Consider the following 12,074-nt stretch of genomic DNA (forward strand, 5'->3'; position numbering starts at 1 on the left):
CACTCAACAAACCAACAAATTTGTTGGTTTAAACATCCATTTTCCATGTTTGTTGGTGGGAGCAAAATCAACAAGCTTCAAGTTTGTTGAGTCCATAGGAACTGCTCTTAGCATCAAAATTGAAGTGTTGGACACACTGCCAACAAACACATTGAATACAGCTAATACAACTTTCTCTTTCCTCTAAGAAACCTGAGAAACGATAACTAATACAACTTGAACACAACTGCTCAGATCGGCTCCATTGGAGCGGATCTGAGCAGATCAGCCTCCTTTTAACTTCTTTCTTCTTTCTTCTCTACATCTATTAGAACTAGATTTAGTTATCTGCATCTTAGCTTATTGTATTTTTGTTTTTTCGGTTTTAGATCTAGTGTATTTTCAGATTGGGTGTTTGTTTTTGATTTGTTTGCTGAAATCTTTTTCTTGCTAGTTTTTGTTTGAAGTAGTGAAGATTCCAGTCGAGGGTTGTGGTTTTTTATTTTTTTTTTTTGCATAAAAAGAACTTTATCTTAGATGGAAACAACATCAGCAAAAACAAAATTAGCCATATCATCTTCAACTCCCTCAGCAATATCATCAACAATACCATCGGTAACCTAATCAACGGCAATACCAAAACTCATCAAGACTCAACTTCCGATTCAGACCGATTTACTAAGACTCCAACCGTTCCTAAAGACCGATGTTCATGTTACTCATGTTACCCAGAAGACCGATGTCACTCTTGCTTCCTCTATTTACATGTTAAAAAACCTGGGTTTGAAAACCCTTGGTTGGATCTTTCTAAGATCCCATTACTGCAAGCCTGCAGTGGTGTAGTTATGCTTTGTTTCAAACATATTTGGCCTTTTAGTTTAGATCTGATACTGTTACTGTCCTTTCACTTGGAATAGTTGAAATGGTGGATGAACCTCTTGAATCTGTCAAGAATTGGTTGAGTAGAAGAATCTTTGATGCTTGTTATATGATCTGTAATCACCCTTGTAATCGTCCCGATTTTAAATCGGCTTTATCAATGTAATTCAAATTTTATGAAAAAAAAAAACGAACACATTGAAAATCGTCCGTGGAGAATTAAAAAATGGTTTACGGACAAAAGGACAAGCTTAATATATGGCCGATCTGGTTTCGAAGGAATAGATTACAACATGGATAATAGCATAGCACATAATTCCAATTCAGATAAATTAGTAACAGAAGCTACCAATAGATCGTAATCACTACTACATATCGATATGTTAGGTAGGGAGTATCTATCATTTTAGTATAAAAACAACTGCAATTTGGAATTTTCGTAACAGCCACCATCTTAAGATATTAAGAAAATTATCATATATTGGTTAAAATTTTGGACCAAGCACACGAATCTAAATTTCAAAGAAATGGGAACCGAAAATACTACTCTGTCTCTAATTAATTGATCCTTTTCCTTTCTATTTTTGTCCAAAATTAAAAGCTTGCTTTCCTCTTACTCCCTGTCTTTAAGTAATCGATCCTTTTCCTTTCTATTTTTGTCCAAAATTAAAAGCTTGCTTTCGTCTTTAAATTTCCAGGATAATCATTTTCAAACATTAGTGTCGTTAAATGTTTGCCGAGGAATCGAATCCAAAACAGTGACAGATGATGGGGGCATTGCCGCATCGGAGAAACACTTCCCTAGGGAGACTGAGCATATAAAACACCAAGTAATAAAATCAGGCTGGAGCCATCCAAAACTTCACTTTCTTGTCAGCACCAGCAGTGGCTAAAACCATTCCACGATCAGGTCCTGCGGAACAACAAGAACAGACCATGTTGTAAATTCAAACAACTACTAGGAAAGAGAACGACCATAAGACCAAAACAAATGGAAAAAGAAATTTGATTTACCCATAGGAATTTTCTTTGGTGCCCAAGCAATGCCTGTGATGTTGGCTGCACGATAATACAAGATTGACCAGATAGAGTTAAAAGAGTTAACCCACAAAAGTCATCTTAAATACAAGGAGTCCTTTTCTAACAAGTCAAAAGGAGTATCAACGACAACACGCATTGAGAAAATTTATCATAGAAGAGACTGAAAGAGCTATACGAAAGGTAAGCTTGACCATACCATCGTGAGCCTTATCAGCTGTGTCCAAAACCTTCCCAGTTTCAACACACAGCCATTGCAGCATTGAATCATGGGTGGCAGCCAATACTTTTCCATCAGGTGAAATACTGAGACGATCATAGTGCAAAGTTTCCCCCTCCGAGTCATGAAGTGGTATCGGGAACACCTTTAGAGTCTTTGGGTCCTCAGAAAGATGATAACGAACTTCAAAGACAGATAGAAATGTCAGTGCCACACTCATCAAAAAAATACTGAAGAAAAGAAAAGAATCCAGGCACCAACTCCACCTCAAACTTATTCAGCCAAAACATACGAGTCAATTTTAAACCAGCAAACAAGATAGACAACTCCATTCCCCAACCATTAAACTTGAAAATTAAAAAACAGAGGTTAACTCCATCATGCATGCGCATCAAGTCAATTCTATTAAGACAAACTGCTCGAATTGTTCCTTTTTCTTGGCCTTGTTCTTTGTTTGACTAAGTAAAAGGGATTCGAAAGGTATATCTCCTGCTATTAGTGCCAAAGGTAAGTCGTCATGAAATAACTAAGATAAAATTTGGAAGTATGAAGGCTTGATAACTTTTTGAAAGGTTATTGGGCTCTTGCCTTCCTCTAAAGCATGCATTGATAGTTAAACTGCACGTATAATGAAAAAAGAGAGAAAAAGGAAAGAAACTGAAGAAGCCAGTTCTCTTCCATGGGGCATATGACGTTAATCTAGAACAAAAAAGAACACCAAAACTAAAGATAATGTTAATGTTCAAAAGCAATCAGATCAGACTTACCGTTAATGTTCCATATTCTTATGGTACCATCCTTGGATGCTGTTATAATTTGTTCTGAATTTGGTGAAAAGCATAACCAAGTCACGGCACTCTGAGGGTCACAATAAGACATGACAAGGTTATAGAGGGTTACAGCATCATGATAAATCAATGAAATATTTTAGCAGTATGCATAGAATGTTAGGAAAATGTTTGAAGAAGATTTATCATACGTAAAAAATCGTGTTAGAGCGCTATCTTTTAGGGTTTGAAGGGAAGTAGGTCACATCTTCGAGGGATACAAGGACTATATACAGCAAGACTAACATCCTCCGCATGCAAGCCGCATATATATCAAACAAATTTCAGAAACTGGCAACGCTACTTATGTTGTTCGTATGTCCAACTTCCCTTTGTGTATGTGGGTGGAGATAAGGTGGAACCTTGGAGGGGGTCAGTCAAGTCACCCGTCACATGGGTAGCTTAAAAGTTTCAATCAACACTGAACCCACTTCCACTGTCAAAACAGCAATATTCTGCGAATTTGATCAGCCTGGGGAGAATCACTCTCAAGTCTCAACCAAAATTTCATGGCTTATCTCCTTGTTATGATTATTAATGAGAGTATGGGACTATGGAGTCGATATATAGATAAATCTATTTTGGCTTATTATTGGTGAAGATGATTCACTAGATGTAAAGACCATTCTTATTAGGAAAAATGGTAACCCAGTGAATTGTGGATTGAAAGTGGACAGTAAAATATGCGCAAGTTATTTTAGTCTGAGTCAACACTAAGAAGGTAACCAATTTAAAATGGAATAATTTTCATGATGAAGAACTATCATATCATACTAGTAATTTGCAGCTAACCTTATGACCCTTAAGCTGCATAACTGCTGCAACCTCCTTTACTGAACCATCTTTGGAATATACGATTTCCCATACCTACAATACAAGAAGCAGAAACAATACGAATCGTTAAACGCAAAAACAATCTGAAGTGTTACATGCAAAATGTAGAGCCTTGTTTTACTCTTTACAGACTATTTAAATGAAAAAGAAAATTCCATCTGTGGCCCATAGCAACTCCATATGGGCCACAGATTAACGTCATGATGTATAGCAACTCCATTGGTCATGTAAAGGGATTCACAAAAAAAAAAAAAAAAAAAAAAAAAAAAAAGAACTTGTCTGGGACTGCAATGCCACATCAAGAAACGGTAAACAACCGCGGGCATGATTTAATGAGTGCAGTCGCATCCGATAAGATTGTTTGATAAGCATTAATGGATCTATCATGATGCAAACTAGATGTAAACACAAATGGATGATTGATAGTATAGAAGCCACCTTCACATCAGCAGTAAAAGCTGCAGCAGCAATAAACCTCCCATTGGGAGATACTGTGGCCATATTGTTTTTGAGCTGGTTCGTGTCGGTGTTCCCCAAAATCTTCCCACTCTTTCCATGCCAAAGGATGATGTCAGTACCTAAAAGATTTAGTCTCACATAAGAAAAAGTGGAATGCAGTTTGGAAAAAATTCATCTATAATCACAAGATTGACAACTCATCCTCAGAGCCACCAAGTATTGGTGTAAAGAATCAAGAGTAGATTGCATGTTAAGAATTATATTACAACATATGAGCACATAGTATGATTCGGTTCTTAGAATCAGGAGACAAACGTTCCTGCAATGTATACGTTTAATCCAATCCCAAGCCAAATTAACTACCTCCTAGTCTTAAGTGTTTGAAGTTGACAAATTACACATCTAAGCGACCGTCTGTCCGGTATTTGACACATGCTCCGGACATGGTTAAAAGGCAAGATATCTATCAAACAATCTCAGTGTGATAACAAACCACTTACTAATCTTAAAATTAAAGAAGAATAGTTTGTCATGAGTACTGATAAAGAACTTCAGCAAATTAGTAACTTTAGAAGTTTACCTTCTGAACACGAAACAATTACTGTACTTCCATCAGCAGTGTCATAACTGGCAGCAGTTCCAGAAAGGGTAACAATAGCCCTTGACTGATGAACTTTCCGGTGTTCCCATTTAATTTCTGGAACGGGAAGCTTGGGTTGTTGCTTACCGCCGTCATTAGCAGAATTTGCACTTCCTTCACCATACATATATAAAGAAGAACCAGAAAGATTTTGAGATGACACAACCACAGATGACGCTCCATCGGAGAAGGCAACTGCTGTTGGCTGTCCTCCAGCTGGTAAGTTAATTCTCAGAAATCTGCAATCAAGTGATAAGACCATGAAACAAGAATCTGATTTGATTAAAGTGATGATATATTAAGGTAGGAATCTAAAAATGTAGAATCTCGACAGCAATTCTTACTTGAAGCTTTTACTCAGAGCATCATCCAATTTGAATATCCTGACAATCCCGTCAGCACAAGCTGTAAAACAAAATGAAGAACAAATAATAATTTAATAGGAAAGCATTAGCGAGATAGATATATTTTCATTCTTAATTTTTGGAGGAAATCCAGATCCGGGATAACTATATTTGCTTGATCAAGAAATTGCTAAAACATCTTAGTTTTCTACACTGATGAAAGAAAACACGAAGGTAATAACTTTTGCCGGTGTGATCATGTATGCAATTCAAGTAACCACGGTGAGGTAGGTCTGAATTGAGGAACCAACTCACAACTGAAAGAACCCCATTTATTGATATAAATTAAACAGAGAACTCGTGATTATCCAAAGGGCTTCACCAACTATTTCCCAACAATATCACCAATTACACAAAGCATCGAATTTCACATTGTTTATGTCAAAGGCCAGTTAATCAGTAGGAAACAAACTCCTCTCAATTTTTCTTTATCAATAACAAAAGAGAAAAGATCCGTTGACATTGTTAAAATGACAATACTTGAAAATGACGATTTATCGAATCTATGGGGCCTAACTAAAACGACATAGAAGCTAATGGAAAACCTATGAACTTGAACTTCTATATAGCTAGTTCAACAAGTAAACCCCAACATGCATTCACAGTAAAGCAACAGAGAGGCATTCAAACATATCTGCAACCACAGATGTTGACAAATTTCGTATACATAACCATTTTCAGCTAGCATTACAAATATCAGTAGATCAGTGTTTCGATTTTAAAAAAGAAAACCACTAAAAGAGACCAAACTTAGCATCAATTTCACACCTGTAGCCAAATTTCTGCCATCAGATGAGAAACACAAAGCTGTAACCGAATCTCCATGACCTTTCAGAGTATTAATATCCAATGGATGATGTCTTTTCACTTGATCCTGAAACAATCAAACATCATAATTCATCAAACCATTATTCATACAAACCCTAGAAAAATCTCAAAAAATTCTCCGAGAAGTATCATCATCATACCTTGTCTGAGGCGTGTAACTGAGATCTAGAATGTGGTTTTCTAGAATTATTATTATGAGAAGATCTCTTTGATTTGTGATTCACAATTTCATCTGGTTTTGAAATGGTTTCAACTTCAGATCTTTTCTGACGAAAGTAATCAGAGAAGAAAACGAGAGCAATGAGAGTTCCAAGTGAAACTGAGATTATAAGAACTGGAACAACTCCAAACCCTAGAAACAGTGATGATTGTTCTTCCATTTTTCAGAAGAAGAAGGCTTGAAATGAGTTTTTGATACGATTATGATACGGAAGAGTATTTGTTTTTGCTCCGTAGGGGTGGGTGTATGCAAGTTTCGTCAGCTTAGAAATGAGGAATCGTGGAACAGGTGGCGCATTTTTATCACTGCGGCTGCTAGTCGCTACTGCGCGTGAATTGCACTGTGGAACTGCAAAAGTGATGCTTTCTATGTGGATAAGGGGGAGGTATAGACCCATAGTTTTGCTGATGGACATTTTGGGATACATGAAGCATGCTGTTTTTTGGGATCACTGTGCAAATTTTGCACCATAGTGGTACTCTTTTGTGCTTTTGAGTCACAAATTATAGGATAACTACCCGACAAATTTTGGACTGCAACGCAGATTTTGGATCATAGGACAAATTTTTGGTCGAATTAGGCAAGTTTGTGGTCACCTTGGCAACTCCAAAGTTACAATGCAAATTCACGAGACAAATTTTGTGCCATAAGACTTGGCCGGAAATCTTTGAGTTACCTTCAATGGAAAATTTGTCTATATAGAAAATTCAAGGTAAGACAAAATACTCTCAATAGATAAGAAAAGGACGCAATGGCCATGGAAGACTTCCTAGGCGCTCTGCACCATCAGCTGATTTTTATTCAACTTAATACAAACACTTCTAACACAGATAAATACTCTCATAGATATAGTTTATACATTAATCTTTGTTTGTAGAATAATTGTCTGAACATGTATAGATTTTAGCACAAACTGAGAAACTTAAAGAATCCATACTGCAATATTCTGGAACATATCATAACAAAAGCTAGTTACACACCAACCAAATGAAACTAAAAGAAGTTTTGGAGATATGGGCAGTCTGACTGCATTCACTGGATGACTGTCCATCTTAACTTAAGAACTGCGAACCACGACAGGAAGTCGGAATCCATGACGAACAGCAGCACTCCATACTTTCTCCACATCGAGTAACTTGTCTCCGCACTCATGTGAATCCCATCCTTCCAATGCATGCACAACTCCCGCTACATGCATTGCACTCATTACCCTTCTCGGCAACCAGTTCTATTTAGAATTCATCATTAATCCCATAATTAAAATCATAAGAAATCGCGTGCGAATAAAATTATTACAATCTAGTCTATTAGTTGATGGGAAGACATTTTAGAAGCACACAGTACCATTATGACAACTTCAATTTCAATTTCTGTAATTGTAATTGCAATGGAAAATTGTTTGGTTTCTTCTAAGTTCAACCAAAGCCAGTGCTCATAAACAGTTTGGCGTTTTAACACGATTGCAATGGAAGTTTAGCAAGAGTCTGACTGAACCAAACCCAGTTTCTGGCAGATTTAGCGGTGCACATATTGGTGGTTGGTTGTATGTTTGCTTAAAAAGCCTTAACAACCCTCAGCTTATTCAATTCAAATAGGTCAAGTTTGAGCTTAGGGTGAGTGAATGTCAAAGTAAGGAGATAATGGATTACCTCACAAGCATGCACATTCTCTAAAGCTTTAGGAATAACCAGGGCTGGAGTTGTGTAGTAAACACAGTCCTTTCTAGCTCTCTTTACTGGAAATTGTGAGACTGGTATGAAATGTGTTCCTTCTGGTGCCTGTTTTTGCTCATCTTCTGTCAAAACTCCAGCTTCAACCAACCATACCTACAATACCAACAACAAAAACAAGGAAACTTAAGAATCTCATTTTCAATTTATCATCTTGCATGACTAATGGAAAAAATTTCTTCGCGAAAATGCAAAGTGTGCAGCTATTGCTGTCAGTCAATTGAACATGTTTGTTTAGCTTTCTGCTCAGACAGGGAAAATTACCTTTTGATTGCGAGTAGTTGCAAGGATCAAATTACTCCATAATTCAGTGGAAAGTCTAAGTTTAAGGTTCTTCAGATCATTACTGGAAACCACAGCTACCTGTTCATCAAATGGAAAAGTCAAAAACAGATATTGTAAATATTTAGAGGATGTTATTTATGCCGGTTGTACGACGTGATTCATAAAGAGGTAAATGTATTGTGTAATTGTACCTTCACTCCTTTCTGACACAACTTTTCAGTAACTGCATAAACAACTTTAGAAAGATTTGTTCTGAGAAGTACTTCTTTAGTTCCTTGTGGAATGCTGTTGAGTATCACTGCCACTGCCAAACTACTACCATCCACAATTCTTATGTTTAGCTTTGGTTTCTTTTGAAGATAGAGTTCACCATTTCCATTCAATTCTTCTCCCTGTATTTGTCAATTTAACCCACAAATTTAGTAATCATTTCTTTGCTTCAATTGTGTGTGATAAGTTAGTGCTCGGGGAACACGTGAAAATATCAAGTTGTGAAACTTGCCTGGTTTAGGAGACCTAGACTGAACACCTTAGCACCTGCTTCCTCAGCTGTTACTATAGCTTTCTCAATCAAGTTATTGATTTTATCTTTTTGCCATGGCAAGAAATACTGCAAGAGAAATGGCCAAAATTAGCATCATCTGAAACTTTCTTATATTAAAGCGCTAATGATTGTTGCACTTGATTCTTACTTGGAAAGAATATCTTGGTACAGCCCAAGTTTGCATTTTGAGATCATCAAACAAATGCCTCTCGACAGTAAAAGTTGTATCCCAAATCCAACTTAACAGCATACACCCATATGTGATGGGCCAAAACACCCACAGATACCATTTTGGGGCATAAGGACTGGATGCCAAAGAAGCAATGGCTGGCCGAAGATGATAGATCGATTCAAGTGTGGTTGGATGGGTCAAGTGAACTACATCAACTTTATTCTCTCTCCCTTTCAGTGAAGTTTCATATAACTTGTCTGATGATACGTCCATTGTACCATACATGTAATCGTACAAAGGCATGAATAGCGATAAGTTTGTCCTGAATTGTGTATGATGAAGAGAATGAAACCTACAAAGAAAAAAAAAAGGAAATTCATTAGTCGTATTGCATTTTTCTTTACTATTCATATCGAAAATAATCTGAAAACCAAATGTTGGATTTTTCTTACGATGGCGTATACATGATGTACTTCAGAACTGGGAAAACATCAAATACCCATTTGGGGACAAGTTCGAAGTTGCAATGCCCCAGGTTGTTCATGAAATCAACATATGTTATGTAAAGCAACATTGCTGCAATGGATCCAGTTCCAGTTAATACTGGGACTGCCATGGGTATGCCAAATAGGATAAAGTACATTATATGCTCCGCGAAGGGATGAACGACGGCTGCAAAATAACGAAAAAATGAAATTAGTACTAGTTTAGGTGCAGGAAAAATAAAAGTTGAATGAAAAAACTAAGACAAAATCTTGAGAAATGGAAACCGTAAGTACATGTAATGGGTTCGGTGACAATGGAGGAATGATGATGAGAATGGTAACGAGAGTAGAGGTAATGGTGGTGCAGAGCTTTATGCAACCAGTAGTAGAGAAATTCGGTTGGACCAGCGTGAATCAGAAATGAAATGACTACACCGTCAGTTCTCCATATAGGTAAATTTGATGCTCCGGGAAGAATGTTGATCATTGGGTAGAATATCAATCCATTGAGTATTATCAGATCATCCCTATTATTCACATCCAGTAACAAAACATAATAAGTAAAAGAAATTGAAAATGAAAAAAGAAAAAAAAAATTATGGATAATGAGTGTGAAACAACTAACCAGTTTCTTTCTCTGTCAACTTGTTCGAATTCAATGCCTTTATCGAGTATACGATGTTTGCTTCGAGCTGTTTGAAAACGAGCTAGTGTTATCCAAATTTGGCCATGAATCCACCTCCATAGCAAATATGGGAATACCAGTAAGCTTGTTAAGTCTCTCTCCCATATTTCGTCCTTGGAAGTCACATATGAATACACACTGTGTGCTACCCATGGTGCCAAAACTATGTACTGAAATCACCACAAAGATCCAATAAATCCAAAAATGCAATAAAATATCAGCAAGGATAAAGTAAAACGAGGCAGATCCATTGTCAATGCACTATTTCCACTAGTACTTGAATCAGATAAAGAACAAGAACGTATTGCAAAAGCTTATACTGCCAAAAAAATATAAAAAACTTGGTACACTTTGATAGATGGATCTAGGCAGACATTAGACATCAGTACAACAAGAACAGCAGGAATGCAGCAAAAAAAGGCTTAGAAATGAAAATTAGCAGATTAGGCATGGAGTTTTGAAGAGCAATGTGAGACATACCTTGTAGTTTCCAAGACCTTTCCATGGCCACTCAGATAAAGGTCCAGGCTTGGAAGCCATGCCCTTGTTCCACCGAACTTGTTACGCTTTGTTGTTGTTTTGGATTTTGTTTTGATCAAGGGAACTTCCAAGAGCTTTTGATGAATGCAGAATGAACTACCTCTAGGGTTTGTATAACTATGTCTAACAAAGGAGTGTTTATGTAGATCTTCTTTCTTGTTATAGGGTTGGATAGTCTTTTCAACTTACGATCAAAGCAGGTAGCTAGCTGCATTTTTCGTTCATAATACTTGTAGTTGAAGCTTATAAATGCAACTTTCCAATTTATCTGTATATGTATAGTACTAAGTTAGTAGTAGTTTCAATGCAGCATTCAATGTGCTTATCTAGTACGGACACCAACATTTTTGGTAACTTTCAATGCACCTCTAACCTCTTTACGGCTCCTACTTCAATTCACTAGAGTTCACATATGGGATTGGTGTCTTGTGATCTAACCATGCATGGCCTGAGTGCTAGCTCTAATCAAACAATGACCTCACATGACAACAAGTACATCCTGAAGCAATTTCAGTTCATCCAGTACTAGTAACCGAGGGTCTTGAGTTTGCCACGTTAACAAGTGTTTGCTGCCTACGTGGATATCTTCCTGCTCTCTTACGTAACAGTTGCATATTTAAGACTCTTGGCTCTACAATCTGGCAAGCTTTAGTCCTGAAAATGATTTTTCATCCTATATTAATTTGATAGTTCGCAAAAGAATGTTGTGGCAACACCAAGAGTCAGAGGGTACAATGCTCGAAATGGTTGGTAATTGATAAGTTAGCCTAAGTAACACAATGTAAGTTTGTAATGCCGTCCAAATTAGTGCATGCATGCATGCCTCCTCTTATATATGCGCTATGAACCTCGTCCGACTAGCAGAACAGGCATTCCATAGTCTATACGTATGCTTGATTTATCTGAAGATGTAGAAAAAATTTAGACAATATCGTATCTTAAATTTTAGTGCATGGGGGTAATCATCCATAATTAATGGAACTGTGTTAGCATTAGTGTTAATAGGAGAAATGGGGATGTGCAATTAAGGAAATCAGATGATTGGTGGGTGTGGTAATTAGAACAACATCAACAAACCCACATAAATGAGGAAGCTAGCTGCTAGTCTAGTACACATTTGCATTCAATGTTTCCAAATTATTTAGCTAATGGAGAGTTAAAGATTCACAACTAACATATGCTGTGGCAGAAATAGTCCACTTGTGCAGGTAGATGTTACATCCCAGTACTTATTACGGTTTCTTTTTTATCTGGAAATAGGGCAAAATTTAGATTAAAAAAGTGTAGTGAAATCCACAAAATGTA

General features: G+C 36.9%; 2 protein-coding genes across 2 annotated transcripts; both read right to left on the reverse strand.

Moving 5' to 3' along the window:
- Nucleotides 1–1,297: 1,297 nt before the first annotated feature.
- LOC113275164 (transducin beta-like protein 2) lies at nt 1,298–6,688 on the reverse strand. The gene is made up of 10 exons (XM_026524602.1): nt 6,249–6,688; nt 6,049–6,154; nt 5,221–5,281; nt 4,817–5,115; nt 4,216–4,355; nt 3,736–3,810; nt 2,884–2,974; nt 2,096–2,299; nt 1,873–1,917; nt 1,298–1,771 (listed from the first exon to the last, which is right to left on the reverse strand). The coding sequence occupies exons 1-10, from the start codon at nt 6,486–6,488 to the stop codon at nt 1,698–1,700; spliced, it is 1,335 nt and encodes a 444-aa protein (XP_026380387.1). The 5' UTR covers nt 6,489–6,688; the 3' UTR covers nt 1,298–1,697.
- Nucleotides 6,689–7,062: 374 nt separating this feature from the next.
- On the reverse strand, nt 7,063–10,971 carry LOC113275162 (protein ECERIFERUM 1-like). The gene is made up of 10 exons (XM_026524599.1): nt 10,710–10,971; nt 10,170–10,399; nt 9,839–10,071; nt 9,512–9,731; nt 9,036–9,411; nt 8,846–8,953; nt 8,535–8,735; nt 8,323–8,421; nt 7,978–8,154; nt 7,063–7,556 (listed from the first exon to the last, which is right to left on the reverse strand). The coding sequence occupies exons 1-10, from the start codon at nt 10,767–10,769 to the stop codon at nt 7,386–7,388; spliced, it is 1,875 nt and encodes a 624-aa protein (XP_026380384.1). The 5' UTR covers nt 10,770–10,971; the 3' UTR covers nt 7,063–7,385.
- Between the last annotated feature and the right edge of the window lie 1,103 nt (nt 10,972–12,074).

The sequence above is a fragment of the Papaver somniferum genome, chromosome 4 (genome assembly GCF_003573695.1).
Source record: "Papaver somniferum cultivar HN1 chromosome 4, ASM357369v1, whole genome shotgun sequence".
NCBI classification, from domain to species: Eukaryota; Viridiplantae; Streptophyta; class Magnoliopsida; order Ranunculales; family Papaveraceae; genus Papaver; species Papaver somniferum.